This window comes from Silurus aristotelis, assembly GCF_946808225.1.
Source record: "Silurus aristotelis genome assembly, chromosome: 11".
NCBI classification, from domain to species: domain Eukaryota; kingdom Metazoa; phylum Chordata; class Actinopteri; order Siluriformes; family Siluridae; genus Silurus; species Silurus aristotelis.
Window position 1 is genome coordinate 27205298 of NC_139584.1, and position 19550 is coordinate 27224847.

The 19550-nt window shown below is 37.2% G+C and overlaps 1 protein-coding gene across 2 annotated transcripts in view; it reads right to left on the reverse strand.

The window, feature by feature from the left end:
* The window catches only part of bmp1a (bone morphogenetic protein 1a), a 60338-nt gene that overhangs the window by 8468 nt on the left and 32320 nt on the right, over positions 1-19550 (reverse strand). For both annotated transcript variants that reach the window (XM_083554110.1, XM_083554109.1), the window contains exons 7-13: positions 13889-14013; positions 9902-10017; positions 7111-7213; positions 6916-7032; positions 4777-4922; positions 3301-3496; positions 2315-2440 (exon numbers count right to left, since the gene is read on the reverse strand). In XM_083554110.1, coding sequence (XP_083410236.1) covers positions 2315-2440; positions 3301-3496; positions 4777-4922; positions 6916-7032; positions 7111-7213; positions 9902-10017; positions 13889-14013 — 929 coding nt within the window. The remainder of the gene's footprint in view (positions 1-2314; positions 2441-3300; positions 3497-4776; positions 4923-6915; positions 7033-7110; positions 7214-9901; positions 10018-13888; positions 14014-19550) is intronic.

The window sequence follows — 19550 nt, forward strand, 5'->3', positions numbered from 1 at the left end:
CATACACAGCAGGGGGAAAAAATGAAAACAGATGCCTGCAGATCTGAAGGATACACACACACACAAACACACACACAAATAAAACACATTAGGTGACAAAACACAACACATGACAGGAATTTCTGTTTATATAAAAAAAAAAAAAAAAAAAAAAAAGAACCTGGACAGCGTAAAGTGTTCTGTTATGAAGAATCAAAGCAGCCACAAAGCAGGAACACTGGAGACTCCCTACTGAAAACTTCAACAGCTCTTCAAAAGTATTCAAACGTGAGCAATAATACAAAACCACTGAGATTTTAATCACGGCCTGCTCGAGCGTGCTACAGTACAATCCATCGCTATGTCATAATGAAATATAATGCTTGTGTAAAAGACGGCGAAGGAAAAAAAAGAGCTTTTATAACAGTACAGCTTGCAATAATGAGAAATTGCTGTGGCACAGAATGTGTGTGAAACATGGCAAGCGCTCGAGTAGAAATTGTCCTCGGAGGTGGCAAAAAAAAAAAAAAAAAATGCAAAGACAAAACCGAGGGAAAAAATAAATACCGCCTGATATAAACGCATGCATATATATATATATATGTATAATGTATATAAAAAATAGAAACCAGTCCTTTTTTTTTTTTTAACAAAGCCTTTCTGTCCTGTGTTAATTGAATCTGCATGCTCCAAATGAAGCACCCTGGATGTCCATCATCGGACCACGCACGGGATGAGAAGCGTTTCCATGGCTACCGTGCCACTCGAAGATGCCATCAGACTACGTTAGCCTCTGAGGTTTAACTGCGTCTACATTTAGATACTGATTGATTCTGCGAACGGGGTTCTGCTTTCATCTATAAAGAGACAGAAGTCTGATTCTGCCCCGCGGTGCTGCTAAAGAGTAAGTGATTTTAAACACCAAAACAAAGCAATTCCGATGAAGAGAAAACATGCAGATTTGAAGACTGTGATCATATAAACCTAAAGATTCATGACTGAACTGTTCATTTACACAAACTCTAGCTATTCAATTCCAGACCCAAGACAAACACATTGCTCATTTATAAAATTATTATTTCCAAAAGGAATTGGGGTTTTGGAACATGAAATAACATTGTAACTACAGAACCTTTAACACACTGACATTCTCAAGAGATGCACAAACGCTCTCATTCCTCTTCAAAAGAACTAGATGTGCAGTAAAGCTGTTTGAGCCACTAGGGGCAGTGTGGTCACGTTTCAAGAGGAGAGAATGGCAATGGAGCACTAGATGCATTGGAGGGAAAGTTGGTTCAGTATGGTCTGTTATGTGTTTATGTAGTTTGTAACTTAAAGACGCTTACAGAGTAGATGAAGGAAAGAATATTGAGTTACAGAAAGAACTAAACTATTTGGACAAAAGCTTATGGACACCTGAATACAAGATTTATATGTGCCTTTTGAACATCTCAATCCACATTTAGCCTCTATTTGCTGTTATAATAAGCTCCATTCTAGATTTGCTTGTGAAGTTTTGCGATCATTCACAAGTTAAGTACTGATGTAGGGTGAGGAAAAGTCAGGTGCTTCAGGCACCAAGTGTACTTTTGTCCAGATAGTGTATTAAATCGGTGACGCTAACACAAATACATACAGTATATATACTCACAAACTAACTTTACGAAAAACATAGTTCATTTTATAGTTTTATAGTTAATAGAGGTTACACATGTTTTCAATGTTATAGAATGTCTGAAAAGAAAATTGGTTCCTGTTATAAGTTGTGTTATAGTATAGTATGTAAAGAATTCCTACTGCAGCTTCGTTTTTCTTTAACTCCAGGTCATAGAGACAAAAACGCCGCTTGTCATTTGCCAGAAATAATTTTTTTTTAAAGTGCAAACTATGTTGTCCTGAAGACTTTGTCCTTCCATTATGAAAAACTTACTGACTCATTAAAAAAAAGCTCTGACACTGGAGACTCCTTCCATGAGTGTCAATTTAATAAACAATGAGCTGTGTATTATTAGAATGAGATTATGTGGCACTACTTCAGAAGCACTGAACTAAAAAAAAAAAAAAAAAATCACAATTTCATTGTGTTACAATGTTAGCAACTACAATCTTTAAACCACTTTAAATTGTAGGGTCTTTCCATATTCTCATTAGAAATAAGCAAAATACCAAGACGAACATTTTGGCAGACAAAAAACCCCTAAAAAGCGTAATTTTGAGAATCGCTCTGGGAGACAGACTCCCAAAAAAAAGGGTCTATCCTTTGCCGCTTACCATTCGACTGTAGACATATGGTACTAGTCAGCCATATTGAAGCTAGTAGTCATGGTGCACTCACCCTCGCAGCTTCGTTTGTCCGCGGCTAGCTCGAAGCCTGGATCACACGCACACTTATAACTGCCGAGTGTGTTTACGCAGCGTTGCTCACAGCGACCGTTGTCCGGTCTCGAGCATTCGTCCACCTCTGCAATAAAGCCCACACATCAGGAGGAACAGAAAGTTAGCTAACTTTAAAACAAGGTGAAAGAAATAATAGCATCTGTTTTAAAAGTAAAAATATATATAACAGCAGTATATGAAAGTGATCAATGATAGTTACTGAAAGTAACAGCATGTCTTGAAAGCTCCTCTTATACCGTAGCAATATATTAACAATTACATTGTTTAACACATCATAATTATTATCCATTTAAAGTTATATTTAATGAAACCCAAAAAATGATAGTTTCTGTTATCAGATCCGGGAAAACGACTCTCAATCTGTTTACACGCGCATTTAATTTAGTAGAATCTCCCCGAAGCAGGTTTGTTCCAGTTATCGCTTGTGTTATAGCAGCTGTAAATGATCTTTACTTCTATTGGTTTGATTTTCTCTATCTTTTATTGTACTATATCCCAAAATGGCTTTTTTTGTCCTGAAGACTTTCCTACGATGGAAAACGAACTGACTGTCACAAAAGATCCAACACTGGAGACTCTGTCCATAATTGTGAATTAAATAAACTCTCTGGGTTCCATGAAATGCAGCTAGAAATATGGAAAACTCTTTCCTTAGGCAATGACACAAAATTTGTCCTGTGAGCAGTATATATCAGAATAAACTGATTTCATTGGTCATTTTATGAATGTCCGTTTTAAGAAAAATCCGAAAAAGAGAGAAATCTGTAAATGCATAATAAAAAAGTTATTAGAGTTTCACTGAATTTCATGCACTCCAATGAAGCCTAGAGCAAGTAAGAGAATGTGAAACACAAACATAAGCACACCAGTCATAACAGATGCGACTGTTATGTCTGGCATCCGAATGCATTTTCTAATCCACACCTTTGAAGAAGTTGGCGGCAAACCCGGCTTTGTTGACTGAGCCATCAGACACGAACTTCATCCACAGCTGGTTGGAGCTGCTCTTGATGTCTTCCGGTTTGTCGTATCCACAGAAGCGACCCAACAGTGGGCTGTTTTCCGAGTTCCCATCACGAACCTCTAGATAGTCGTAAGCGCAGCTGTCGTGCCTCTCGATCTGAAGAAGAAAAATGGAAGTTACAGAAAGTTAAAAATAAAATCCATCACATGATCACTGTTTGAATGGTTAGAATCAAAATGAGTTGGTTATGCGTTGTGTCAGGCGAAATTTATATAACCCTTTTGTACGACTCTAGTCAAAGCCCGAGAATATGAACAGCCTGTGCTCGTAAAAACTGAGGATCATGTGGAGCTTTTGTCTTTATTTGCACCAGCTGGTTGGAAGCAGGTCGAACCTAAAGCAAACCCCAAGACGGTCTGCTGGAACGATGGAGTGGAATCAGTGAGACGAGGCATGAACACGAGAAGAGAGCAAATGAAAAGCGATGCTTTACTTAAAATTAAGTAAGCGACTTAAACCACAGCAATTTGCCTTTCAAGATTTCGTAGTTTTTATTGCACAAAGCGTACATTTTTATCCATTTGTAGTTACATTTCACATTATAGGGCATGGCATCCTGTCTGTTGTCACTCAGTAGCTCCTAGTTTTATAACCACAAATGACTGTAGAACATTACTCATAATCTTAAATTCCAGTGCTCATGTTAGTTCTCACTCTCCAGTGTTCTTTATTGTCTATAGACTATAATCACACTCTTGATGTCACCTAAATGAGGATGGGTTTACCCTTTTGAGTCTGGTTCCTCTTAAGGTTTCTTCCTCATAATATCTAGGGGAGTTTTTCCTTCAGTCACCATGGCTGTTTATCAGGGATAACTACACATCGATTACCTTAATTCTGTAAAGCTGCTTTGTAAAAAGCACTATAGAAATAAACTTGACTTGACTTACATTTTAGCACCACCCCTTTTTTTCCCTTTCACTTCAAGACTAAAGAATCCAGGAACACTTACTGTTACAGAGCACTGACACTAGAGACAGCTTATCTAAATGGAAAAATATTGGTCCATACCAATATCGGTCCAAATATTGGTCATCATACATTTTTCTTTATACTGAGAGGCTTAAGGCCTGAAAATCTGTCATTATGGCTAAAGCAACAATGATATTATATGAAGCGTGTTCATATAAAACCTTGCTTTTGATTTAAATTACAGTCAGTAACTCAGAATCAGAAACACCTTCTGACCAATCAGATTCAAGAATTCAATAGTGCTGTTGGAAAAAGCCACCTAAAAATAAAATGAGATCTTCGAACAGGTTTAGGCAAGTCATAAGAAATGAGCAATTCCTCCAAATGAAAAGACAAAAATATTTCAAAAACATGTTAAAACAAAATAGTAATGGCATGTTGACTAAGTATTTATACCTACTTACTTCAAAGGACTGGAAAGTGAGGCCTACATGGTAGCCCTGAGAAACTGTGATCTTCCACACACAGACTTTATTGGGTCTGTAGTCATCTGGGTAGTTAGGAGACTGGATCTGCCCATTATCCTTCTTCACTTCACCACCGCAGATAGCTGAAAGGTAATACATTTATTCGTTCGGGTACATTTACTCTCTCAGCAGACGCTTTTATCCGAACCGACTCGCTGGCGACTTACAGAATCCGATCCAGTCGAGAAGAGGCTTTGAGGTGTTTGTTCAAGGGCACAACACCAGCTCTTTGGTAGTGCTCGGAAATAAACTTGACCTTCTGCTCACTTAAAATTTCAATGTTGTGATATTTAGCCAGGCTGCCATTTTAATGATTATTTTATGTATGAACACAATGTGAAGTAGACATGACACTATTTGCGCTATTGGGTTTTTCCAGAAAACCATCTGGTCATGGGGCTTTTTGTCCTTATATATCTAAAAAAATTATTCTCACAAAAAAGCTAAATAAATAGCAATGACATCATGCTTAAAAGATGTCTGAAGACCTAACCTAACCTTAAGCACTTGACTTGACTTGACTAACACTTCCTGCAGTACTTAAATAAGCACTTCTCCTATTAAAAAAACATAAATTTGTTTTTCTAACTCAATTCTCTCCCAACAGAGTTTTAGAGTCTAATGGTATTCTTAGTCTGTATACTAATGTATTTATATGCATTTATCGATAGACTGTAAAGCAGTTTTTTTAAGTCGCTCTGGATACGGGTGTCTGCCAAACGCCAATGTAAATGTAAAGCAACAATAAAGCTCTTACAACTCCTTGCCAAGCTTGAATGTAGATTATATCTAATATTATCTGCAGTGTAGATAAAACGATACGTCTCAGCCGATTAGGAGCCTGGATCGTCTTCGCTACAGCTTTGGCGGCAATAAAGATAGAATAATAAAAAATAAAAAAAGAGCTACTTGTGTGTAGGCAGCAAAAAGTTTTCTCATTACCACAAGTTAACAAAATACACAGAACTTTGCCCTACTTGCTTGCCTTATTAATGCTTGGTTACTTTTTTGGTTTAAAAAAAAGCAATAATAAAAAAAAATGATAACATGTATGTTATATTTTTGCCTGCTAACAGTTAAACCCTATACTTAAACAACTTTAAAAGATCTTAGATATACACTATATGGACAAAATTAATAGGACACCTGACTTTTCCAGCCATATGTGGTTATAACACACACACACATGTGTATATATATATATATATATATATATATATATATATATATATATATATATATATATATATATATATATATATATATATATATATATATATATATATATATATATATAGGATGTCTTATCAACCTTTTCCAGCTGGTGCACAAATCCAGCTTCTTAAACATATGCTTTACATAAGCGTTTTGAGTGGCCTGCTGTAGACCTCCAACCCTACTGAACACCTTTGAGATGAACTGGAACACTGAGGCCTCCTCGCCTCATCTACATCAGTACCTGAGTTTTCCAAAACCTTTGTTGCTGAATGAGCACAAATCTCCACAAGCACACTCCAACATCTTGTGTGGAGAATAGTGAAGGTTATTATTAGACTAAATGTAGAATGGGATGTTTAAAAATCACATACAAATCTTATGGCTGGGTGTGAAAACTTTTGGCCATACAGTGTATATCTGCATAATGGGGGAAAAAATAGGATATATATACAGATTGGTTTTAATGAGAAGAAAAAGGACAGGGTGTTAAGCTATTAACCATATTACACTTAGAATCTTGTATGTGTCAGGTTTATAACAGGGCTATGTCCCAGATATTTGTTTTTTGTACCTGGGGAGGTGGTAGTTTTGTAGTTAAGGCATAGAACTTTGGATCAGTAGGTCATGAGTTCAAGTCCCAGCCAGACCCATAGCTGCTCAGTTGTATAAATAATATAAAAAAAAAATGTATGTTGATCTGGATAAGGGCGTCCGCCAAACGCTGTAAATGTAAATGTAATTCACATTCACTAATAATTCTACGTAGTTTCTATGGTTCTCGTCGTTTCTGTCCATCATCCATCTTTTAAGAAATCTGACAAAGATGCTGAAGTAGTTTTGGAACTAATAAAAGTTTACCTTCATACACAGCTGAGAAGCCTTTGCCCACCCAGTTGCTGCTGCTCCTGAATTCGATCCACAAACGACTGTCTGTCGAAATGATCGGCTCTGGAAGCTTGTCTCCACAGAATCGACCTGAACATGCCGAGGAAATTCATTACATCAAATCAACCACTCTGGAATCATAGTTTTATGCTTTAAAAAAATATGCACCTTTGAGTGGGGCTTTCCTCCAATATCCATCTCTGATCTCCACGTGATCGTACCAGCACAGATGACTCCGATACAGATCCATGGAGGTGAAATTGAGAATGATCTACATGGAAGAAATTGTGATATAAATTACACACAGAGGCTGATATTCGGATTTTTAGCATAACGGCTTGCAAATTTTTAATACTGATTTCCTGCTGTACAGCTATTAAGATTCAGCATGATGTACTAAGTGGGCTGGGAAATTAAAAGGATTACTATTATATAGAAATAAAAATAAAAACAGATGTTCGTGCATTTGTCTTGCAATATTGACTGAAATATTTTCTATTCAACACATCATAATCAACCACTTATTCTTCCTGTAAACTACAGGAATTTGTGACAAATTCAGTATTACAACAAAAGAAACCAACATAAAAAACGATTGATAAAACACTTTAATGATTTGACATTATTATATATTTTAAAGTAAAGATAGTGTAAAACAATTACTACAGAAAAATAAGTCTAGTTAAAACCCAATTTTGGGTCATTTTAGTTTTTTCTAGAATATCAGCCACAGCAACATGCAATGGACTTTAGCAAAAAAAAACTGTATTTTGTTTTATTTATTTATAATGATATACATATAACAATAATAATTATTATTGTTCTTATTATCATTATAACAATTATTATTATTTGGTTGTGTTTTGGTATTTGGAAAGGTGAGTGCATTATTATATTTCCTATATGAAATTATTGATGATTAAAAGTCTCCAAATTAAAATTGTTTTAGAAATACTGCTGAAATTGGATTATTTCTGAATAGCAGAGTGCGAATGTAAAAGCCACTAATTTCATGCAACCTAAGAAATCTAGCAAGTCTCGTAATAAAATATTATTTCCGTAATCTCCGGACTATAAAGCACACCCATATATAAGCCGTACCCACTGAATTTTACAAATATTTTTATTTTTAACATAAATAATTCTACACTAATGTACTTTACACAGGCGTTAACGAAAGACACGTTACACACGGTGTAACGGGTGAAATATGTTGCGCTTCCTTTAGGAGCATAGCGGTATTTTGGGAATAGCATGCCACAGCATTCTTCCAGTATTACAGCATGTGTGCAAGATGAGGAATATGTCCTTATTATTTTCTGATGCTCATTTCTTGATTAACCCTAAACGCTGTTGCCAAGAAAAATAAAAAAGCACGAGTTTTGGAAACCTGTCTGTGCTTATATGATTTCTGTTGCAACTGGAGTTAGCGAGCTCTCCCTTCACCCAGACTCAACGCGTTACAACGGCTTGTATTTAAAGTAGCCGACCAAGAAAGTCATTGTTCACTGTCTTCCTCCTTCCTTTCACAACTATTTCTCTCTGGAGTTTATTTTTTGGCATCGTCATGCAATTCAAAAAAATTTTTTTCTCCCGTTGCCGATTTTGGCTTGAAGTTTGTGAAACCGGGAAAAACCCAGGAAAAATTCATAAATTAGCCGCTTCGTTGTTTAAGCCGCGGGATTCAAAGCGTAGGAAAAAATGACGGCTTAAAGTCCGAAAAATACGGTAGAATAAAATTGTATGAATGTATTCGTTCTCCAAGCCAAACTAAAATAAAATCCTGTCAGGTTAAAGCAATTTTCAGTGATGCCGATTTTCTGCGTGAATAAACGCAAATCACAAAACTCAACAAAACTGATTGAAATTTTTGAAACTATTGAATTTCAGTTTACTTTAGTGAATAAATTTCGACTAAATGGCAAAAGTTACAACATGCACCCACTCTTTACCACTTCTCATAGCTGAATATGGCTCCACATGAACAGCCTAAAGATACACCAGGTTACAGTGGAGGTTTCAACTCAAGAGTCATGAAGTATTCGGACTGTAATTAATATTAACAATATGCCACAGTGGTTTAGGGCTACAGTTGTGCATTTAAGAGTCCATCAGTGAACAGTTGATAATCCCAGTAATAATGGGACTATAATAAATGGACATTCAGGGTCACCAGTCATTAGGAATAAACGTATAGGGACCATTTTATTAAGCTAAAATTAATTTTTGTATTCTATTTTATTCCCAAGGTCCAATGTTTGGTTCCTTTCAACGTTTCTTCCTCATACAATCTCAAAAATCTTTTTTTTTTGCAGGGTCACCACTGGCTAACTTATTAAGAAAAAACGTACAGGGACTCATTTATGATACTTAAATGTATTTTTGTAATCTATTTAATTCTGTAAAGCTGCTTTGGGACAAACGTGCTATAAAAATCAAAAATTGAATGGAATGGGGTGTCATTTATTTTCTACAACTTAAATATCTAGGCGTATTTGTGTCCGTGTTCAGGTTTGGATTGATTTCTTTCAATTCATTATCGCGGAAAAAAAAAAAAGCACAAAAACGCATTTGTGTAGATGGCGTTTAAAAAATATAAAACTGCCAAGGTAATTTGTTAAGAAGCTCGCGGAAACTCGATTATGCCAATCATAATTTAAAGCCGATCAATCAAGAGTCAAGGTTAGCGCCAACTAACCGGAGTTTCGTGAATGCCACCGTTCTTGAGTAAATGATTTACAAATAAATCTGCTCATGTTTGGCTGCATAAAAGAGGTCAGATTTGTGGCTTCCATGTCCTTAAACAACTTGTTTGTACGAACCCGTGAGCAGCTCCAAGACCTCCGTGAACCTTCTGAAATATTTCCATATTTCCAAAGCAGCAGCAGCAGCTCATTAAAAAGGTAGACACTATACGACGCATAATTAACTGATACGCCGGTCCGTCTGGAACGCTCACCTTTTCGCCTGGCGTGACTGAGATTCTCCAGATACAGTGCATGTATGCGGAGTAGCCGTTGGGGAAACCGGGAGACGAGAAGTTCCCACTGCTGTCCTGCAGACTGTCTCCACATCCTTAAAGAGACAAACAGAAAATCCAGGGGTTAAAGGTAATCTACAGAGCGTGTGTGTGTGTTGGTCAGAGCGCAGCATGCTGAAGTATTTATACACTGCCAGACACATAAACAGACTGTATGCAAAAAGATGAAAGGGAGCCAGAATAAATGGAATCTTGATGCCTTAATGGAAAATTTTTCCAATGTATTATATAAAACATGTGCTTTTAATCACAGAAGATACACCAGAAATTATTTAGTGTTTGTTGGCCTTTAAATCACAGCATCACGGGAATATCGGTTGCTGAATACTCATATCTGATTGGTCTATTTCTAACTGTAGCACCGGCTGTATTTTGAATGATTATGATTGATCTATGTGAAGTATGTGATTTAGAGCTTCAATATAAAGACATTTACATGGAAAATGTGAATTAAATGTGCTATCAATGATTCTATGGACTTTTTTTATGATGTTCATTTAACGTTTATAGAACATTTTAAGGAGTCTCCAAGATCAACAAAAAGTTCTCTACCATGGAAAAGACTGGAGGATGCAAACTATTTATAAATAATAACAGGAATTTGTTTCGCAGAGGTTCCCAAACATGCATGCGTAATTTTAATAGGAAAAAAAAAAAACATGGACTGACTACATACTACATACATCCTATAGTTTACCATGAGAGATAAACTCCTCAGTGTTTGGAATCTCAGAAGATGCTATATGGACTTTCCAGTCATATGCGATTCTTCCTTAAACTGTTACCAGAAAATTGTCTTTGGATAAAGTAGATTTCAATTCTCCCTTCACTTGAACTATGAGACCCGATCCTGTTTTAGCACGACGATACCCCTGTACACAAATCCAGCTTCATGAAGATATGCTTTAAATGCTTTGAAGTGAAAGATCTCCTGCTATAGAGCTCTGACCTCAACCCCACTGAACTGAATTGGAAAGCTGACGGCACCCCAGGCCTCCTCACCTCACTTATATCAGTATCTGACTTGTAGTTGAATGAACACAAATCTCCACAAGAACACTCCAAAATCTAGTGGAAAAAATATGTTCAAAAAGCAGATAGAAATTTTTATTCTATTAAGCAACACATGCCTTCACATAAATTTCGAATTAAATACAACGTTTGGACCGATAATTAATTTTTTTTTTTATTTACATTTTATTCATTGTAGCTTTAGATATAAAAGCACATTGTGGAGTTATTTAATAAATAAAAAAACGAATTATTGGTGTGGTAAATGTGAAAGACCTCAGGAGGCGCTATTTTCTCCCTGGAAAATTGCTGTTAATAGTAACTCTGCTTTGCATTGGGCTGCACCTCACCACCCTGGTGTTGAATATTTTCCTATAACACTGTAATGTTTCAATTCATAATTCATTAGCAGCTCCTTTTTTAAACCCTGTTCCTTTAACACCACTCTATCACCGAATTCTCCCTTCTACCGACAATAAACAAGTTGGAAATGAACGTAACGAGAACCGGGTTACGTTAGACGACGAAAAAATGTCTGAGAAGTAAGTCCTGAGGAACACCGAAGGGAGAAACGAAAGGAGAACTCGAAGCGCATCGGCACATCCTCCTTTAAATATAGGCGCATGCGAGCTATAAATAACTCGTCTCTCTGAGGAAAAAGCAGTGTACTGTACACGATGTGCCGGAGAATGAGGAAAAAAAAACCTGGGTGTCCAGAAAACAGAAACGCTGAAGAATTTCTACTGTAGTTATATTTATAAATGCATACACAACATAAGTACAAAACATAATAATACTTCATTGAGTTTAATAGAGGGTATTTTTCCTAAAATGCCTGAAAATGCATCTTTTCTTTTCATGACTAAAGCTTTATAAATGCACCGATGCTTTCCAGAGGCCTCGGGCAAATCCGAGGCAGGTCATAAATACACCTTGTTACTCATTTAGTTCGAGTTTACACTCATTACTTTCTTACAAATGCGGCTCTGCGGTTGTATAAAAGCAAAGCTGCTGGGAGCGCATGCCTGTAAGGCGTATCAGTGAGGCCCCACAATGTTTTCGAACTATTAACAAGCGTTCCGGCGAGCCGCAGGGGAGAGCGACTGCCACGGCATGGAATGCTGTGAAAAATGCAGATCCGCCACACACCCAGTGATTCTTTTTTTTTTTTCCTTGGCCCGAGTTTCTGTGTCAGCCTTTTGCCACATCATCTGCTCTCAAGTCATGTGACCTGGTGACCACCACTGAAAATGGAGACCATTTAAAGCATAAGAAACAGCAAACAAGTGACTTGAGAAAAAAAAATTAACAATTCCATCATTCTTCCCCCCCGAAACATTATTCATTACATCAGGGGGGAAAAAAGCCACAGTTCAGTTTTGGTTTTAACAACCTACCAAGGTTTTTTATACAGTCATTTTACTATGACTTTACTCACAGTTCCTCGTCATTGCTGACTTTTTTTCGGTCAAAATATATAGCCGGTTCAGCCTCAGATTTATGCCTGACTGAGAGGTTCAGCAAAAGCTACAAAATTTTACGTTACGCAATATGCATTAAAGAAAAAGTCTTTTTTTTGTTAAAGTCACCAAAAAAATGGCGTCCATAGCTGACTGTTTTCCAAAGTACATTATACATGCACCATGCACTATTCATTATCCATACCTGACTGTTGGAATGGCAATACTTCACATTGAGAATTTATCAAAACCTTTTATCCAATGATTACAATTATTCAAAAAAATATATATCAAATTTAGTTTATTTGTTAAACAGACACACACAAAAAAAAGAACTTTCTATTATCACTCATCCTAGGAGCTATAAGCAGATGCTTCCACACCATCCTTGAATGTTTTCCTAAATACTATCCGATGATTATCCAATCCCTGACACTGGAGACTCCTTCCATTTATGTTCGATTAGTCGTATTAGGTAAGAAACTATACTGGTAATGTGAAGCAGCCATGAGTCCATAGGATTTCAATTTTACTAAAGAAACAAAAATGATGACAAGAACAAGACTGTTTGAGCTGCAATAAATGGGAACTGACCACTTTCTGACAGATTTGAGAACATTTGAGAAGTTTTAAATTGTGCAAACTTATAGAATAGCCCTTATTTGTCACATATACCGTGATATTCAGAGCACAGGGTAAACCATGATGCAGTGCCCATGGAGCACAGAGGGTAAGGGCCTTGTTTAAGGGCCCAAGAGTGGCAGCTTGGCGATACTGGCGCTTTAAACACTGACCTTCTGATCAGTAACCCAGTGCCCTAACCACTAAGCTACAACTCCCCCTTCCAACTTTCATTGAACCATAAACCATTTTATAGTATGAAAAATTAGTTTTAGATCAGCTAAAAATGCCCTGAGCACTTAGTATATTTCCATAAGCCCCACACATTCTTTTACTCTATAGAGCAGCGGCACTACTTAGTAATAGGTAAAAGCAAGGGATTAAGCAAACTTCCTGTTCTCGCCCAATGTTTACTTGTCTTGCCCCAAGCCCGGGAGTCAAGGGCGACCGTTGCCAAGATGCCCCACCACATCAAACGCCTCAAATGCTTGACTATTTCCAGACAAGGCAAACTGCATCTGGGAAACCTTGTCATGTAATTTTTTTTTCTTTTTTCAACTCAAACTTCAGCATGTCGCATTGTTCTTGGACATAAACATTTCTGGGCAGATCAGACAATAAAATCGGGAAGTGCCAACCTTTTATTGGGGTGTGGTGTAGCATATGGTGTAAAATGCAAGCATCAAAGTGATCATATGGTTTTATTGAAATTGGTAACATTCATCAGATCCATTTCAAAACCATTGAGCTATCTTTATATTAATTTGTTTATATTTAGTAAAACAAAGCATGCTAACAAAACTTGCGCTCTTACTTGGACACTTGTAAAGTTTGCGTGCCTGTGCGATGTCTCCTTTGCTCAGTCTGGTTCTCTGGCCGATGGGCGGACGCACGCCGTTGATGTCATAGCGTGGGAGGATGGTGTCCAGGAAAATCCCTCTGTGATTCAAAGAAGAAAAAAAAAAGGGAATGTCAGCAAAATGAGAAAGAGTGAGTCAAAAGCTCACAGACACAGATAGGTCACCTACACTGTTACAAGATGTACTGTCTTTTTTATACTCCTACATCCTCCCCTGGTTCTCCCACATTCACTGTGTTCTGATTTTTTTTTCTCTAAAGCTGAAAACCTTAAACGTTTAAAAAAATTAATCTTTTTCACCAACAGTTGTGTCAAATGACAAAAGGAAAAATGTGATTGGTGCCTTTGAACAAAAAAAAAAACCCAGCACAAAAATACTCTATCTCCTTGCAGAATGATGGTAATGGCGATTCCTACAGAGTTTCAATTACAATGTAATGCTAAAAAGATGTGGATGATCATATATATATATATATATATATATATATATATATATATATATATATATATATATATATTATATATATATATAAAATGGCAAATAGACAGCCGTATGGGATAACCAGTAGTTACATGTTCTCATCTTAAGAACACACTATATGGAAAAGATATTGGGACACCTGACTTTTCCAGCAACATGTGGTTCTCCCCTGAAATGTTACCACAAAGATGAAAGTACACAATTGTATAGGATACATTTTCCCTTCACTTGAACTGGAAAATCCAAACCTGTTCCAGCATGACATGACCAAGCTCCATGAAGATATATTTACATGGGTTTGAGTGGAAGATCATGAGTGGCCTGCTATAGAGCTCTGACCTCAACCCTATTGAGATGAAATACAAAAATGACTGCACCCCAGGTCTCGTCACATCACCTACCTGACTTTATAATGCCCTTGTAGCTGAATAACCAATCTCCACAAGCAGACTCCAACTTCCCAGAAGAGTGGGGGTTGTTATAACAGGAAATGGGTACTGAATGTGGAATAGGATGTTCAAAAGTCACATACCAATCTTATAGTCAGTAGAAGTCACACTTCAAACCTGAGGCAGATGCAGAAGTTAGAGATATTGAAATCACTTATTTACAGTGATTTCAATGTTTTAAACTTTCAAAATGACTACAAGCATTCATAGAAAAGTGTACCTTAAAAAAAAAGTGTACAAAATCTATCAAACAAAACGTCATTGGAATAACAGAAGATATACATCTGGAATCATGAGAATTTGAGGAACACTTGGTACCACGGTCCATTTTGGTCCTCTTGGGCTATGACTAACTTCCTGAAAAAAGGTCATTCATGACATCATGAGAATATGTGGCTTCAAGATACCAGACGCAAGTTTTCCCACTGATATTTTTCCCCATATATGACGAAAGGGAAGTGCACAAACAGGCACAAAAGAATGATCGCATCAACGCCTGGCACTGAGACCCAAATGTGTACAGTACAACAGGATGATTCTGTATCCGAAAAAAAAAAAAAAAAGAAATTGTCCCATTTCTCACTCTCTAATTCTCACTTTGACACTTTCGGCTAATTTATCGTCCTGCTTTTCTCTCCGTCCTCGCTGTCGAAGGCTGCCTTATTTGTCCGTTCCCATGGGAACCGTCCTATCAACAGCAGGCATGCTCAAACAAGCAGGCTGAGCTAACCATTAGAGCTTGAGAAAAAAAAATATCTAACTTAAAGCTAAGCTGTCAAAAAGAGACAAATCTGAGGTAACATGTGAACAAAAATAAATAGGATTCATATACAATATCTAACAATTTTTTTTTTTTTTAAATAATGTAGAAACTAGCATTTAAAAAAAAAACACTATTTGGGGATTTGTGTCCTAGCAAGCTAACCAAGTTCAGGGATTCAGACAGTTTGCCCCCCAAGATTTACTCAAAGCCTGCAATATGACGCTAGCTGTGTAGGTGAATACTAGCGTGCTAAGTGATGTCAGCTGACACAAAGGTTGAGCTGGTAGATCTTTATTTATTTCACTCCATATGTACCCAGACTCTCTGAGGGGAAAAGAGACTCCTGAGGGGAAACTCGCCGCAGTCAACCGCCAAAATGAACAAACCGCATGCCAGACCGAGTGGTCGCAAATGTATGTGGACGTGTCTTTCAAGAAAACTCTCAATATAGTCACGGATAAACGACCCAGCTTTCCACGGAGATTTACAGCATGAGTACTCTCCAAACACAGAAGGAGAAACAAATCTGGAGACTCAACTCACATCCCTGAAAGAAAAAGAGTCAATAAGACCAAGAAGTGAAAGAGAAGCGAGAGACACCTCACATCGACCTGAGAAAGGCTAACAAAGTCAGTCTTTTTTGAAGAATATGGAGTTTGCTATAATCCCTGACAGAAATGATAATAAAATTAAGTGTTATAACATATTTATAAGGAAAGATTTATAACAATCCCGGCTTTTATAAATGCTCTGGGATTATTTTTCCCCTCATTTCATCCATCCATACTTAGCGCAGGTTTCTGACAAACCTCCAAAAGAAGGCTTGGGGATACCTATAAGCACTTCTGTCTGAACTTTATTTAATTCCATACTCCAAATGTGGGTGGCACTATAATAAAGATTCCTTGGTTAAATAGCCTCTCATTTTCATCTGCAAAATGTCCTTTGGTCCATCCTTGGAATAGGTAGACATAAAAACGTCTGAAGATTATAATTACTGACCATTTATTGGTATAAATGCCTAAAAAAGTCTGAACTACACTACATGAACAAAGGTTTGATGACACCTCACTATAAGACTCACATGTATATAATAATTTTCACTTTTCTGGGAAAAATGTTCCATCAGATTCAGGAATGAGCTGCAGATGTGTGCTCATTCAGTCACAAGAGCATCAGTTAAGTCAGGTGTAGATGCTCCTCAAGGGTTCTGTGGTTGGTTAATGGCACTAGCTTTCTATTTCTAAAAGGGGAAACCCTCTGGGTTCCGCTTAACTGTAAAATAAATGTCAAAACTGTTTTATTCATGAATTTAATTACAATATTGGTTCCATTATTGTATAGGTTTGTGGACACCTTGTTTATAAGATTCGTATGTGCTTTCTAAACATCCCATTCCACATTTGCAGTTATAATAACCTCCACAATTCTGAGAAGATGTTCCACTAGATTTGGGAGAGTGTTTGTGGAAACTTCTGGGTGTTAGTAAAGTCAGCGTTCCGATTTATTTCAAAGGTGGTCAGTAGGGTTCATGTCAGAGCTCTATAGCGGACTACTCAAGATCTTCCACTTCAAACCATGTAAGGCATATCTTCATAGAGCTGGCTTTGTGCACAAGGGCATTGTCTTTCTAGAACAGGTTTGGGTGAAGCAAAGGGAACATTTCATTCAACCGCATACAAAGACATCCTGAACAATTGTGCTAAGATTAGTGAAGAATCACATATGGATGGAAAAGTCAGGCATCCCAATATTCCTGTCCATATACTGTACGTTAGGCAAAGTATGTTTGCAAATCAGATGTCTGCAAACAGATCAGTGTTTAATAATTACAGCAGCAGTGCTCATGTATTAATCCAGGTAACCTACAGTATCCACGTCAGATTACCCACTAAAGCAAGAAAAACACTTGGAAATATATCTTCAGGTAGTGAAAAACATTTGCATATCCTTGTAAGAGCTTTCACAACAGCAGATGATTGGTTTCTATTTTATATGACCCATGCAATATCAACAACTGGCTTAATTACAGACTTGTGCAAAGGCCCTCCTTCAATTTCTTTACGGGATGCCAATTTCTTTGCACACCTGCCCAAACACTGGAAGAAAATAAAGAGAGGAAGGTAAATTAAGAGCTAAAAATAAAGAACAAAAGAGAAGAGCCCATCTGGTTCTCATACAGAGGCAATGTAGAAATTATATCAAGCCTCTGCCCACTATTATGTCCCTCCCCTTTTCCCGGCACAGTCTGAGGGTCTGATTCCATTCAAAACTTTGCTTTCTTTTTCAGGATTTTGGAAAAGTCAGGACATAGCATGGGAATAAAATCCTATCATTCATAGTAGTAATCCTTAGAAACGATCCTTGCCTTGTTTTTGTTTTTTTTTAGAAGTTTCTCTGGTCGAACTTTTGGAAACAGAGGACTAAGTACTATGGCCAAGATATTTCTGGGTCAGGCTGGCTAAATTTGTCCATCTGGGTGTCTTGATGAAGTTGACTGCAGTTTCAAAGGAAATGGATCAAGTAAACCGTTAGCTGATACGCTAGACTTAGCATACATAACACTGGTTCTGTAGAAAGATAGCAATCAATTATGAAAGAACTCCAGAAATAATAGCTATATGATATACAACCTGCCATGACCCAATAAGTCACTGTGTGCAAGAACGAGATCTGACGTTACAAATTCATACAGGTAACAAGAGCTAATATGCCGATCTGTACCAGTTTTTTTAAAGAAAAAACATTTTCATACACGTGGAGTATATTCTCTAGAGCTTATACAGAACAGAGTGCTTCTCCGAAAGCTATTCGTCATCGCACGCTGTACAGTCACAGCAAAATCTGCCCGCCGTTCCAAGAGGTATTACTTCATCCTTTCTGCAAGAGTGTCACAACAGTCACCCACGCATTACATTATGTCATTTTCCACCGTTTTTGATTTCTCTTAGGTGCGAGCCTCTGCCAGATTTTCGTAAACTGGAGGATTGTGATGGAGAACTTTTTTTGAAAGACTAATACATTTTTGTTATTTATTCTCATGCACACACACGTGCTTTTTGAACTAGTCTCCCATTCGTTGTTTATTATAACCTCCACTCTACTAAGGAAGTTTTTAACTAGATTTTGGAGCATGGCTGATGGGATTGGTGTATTCAGTTGCAGAAGGCAGTGGTGAGATCAGGTGCTGATGTTGGTAAGAAGGCCTGGGGTGCAGTATGCATTCAGGTTCATCCCAAAGATGTTCATCAAGGTTGAAGTCAGAGCTTGAAGAAGGCTACTCCAACTTCCAGAGGCATTTTTTTATGCTGGAACAGGATTGAGATTCGTACTGTAGTTCGAGGAAAGGTGTAATGCTAGAATATACAAAGAAATTCTATACAATTGTATGCTTCCCAGAGGTGGGAAGTAACGAAGTACAAATACTTTGTTACTGTACTTTAGATTTTTCTGGTATCAGTTCACTTCACAGAATCACTTCATTATTAATTTTATATATATATATATATATATATATATATATATATATATATATATATATATATATATATATATATATATATATATATATATATATATTTTTTTTTTATTACTTTCTACTTTCACTCATTTTCATTTTTACACAAATATCTGTACTTTCCTCTTCTTAATTTTCAAACCTTATGAGGGAAATATCAAGGTCCGTGACGTCGGAGTGACGTGGGGCCGCCTTCCCGTGGGCTCACCACCTGCAGGAGGGACCGTAAGGGACGGTGCTGTGAGGATTGGGCAGCAGTCGAAGGCGGGGGCCTGCTTAGACTGCTGCCCCCGCGACCCGAATTACGGATAAGCGGGAGAAAATGAATGAATGAATGAATGAATTTTCAAACCAGGCTCGTTACTTTAGTTTTAATCTATTTGGTGAAATATTTGTTTCAAGATTTT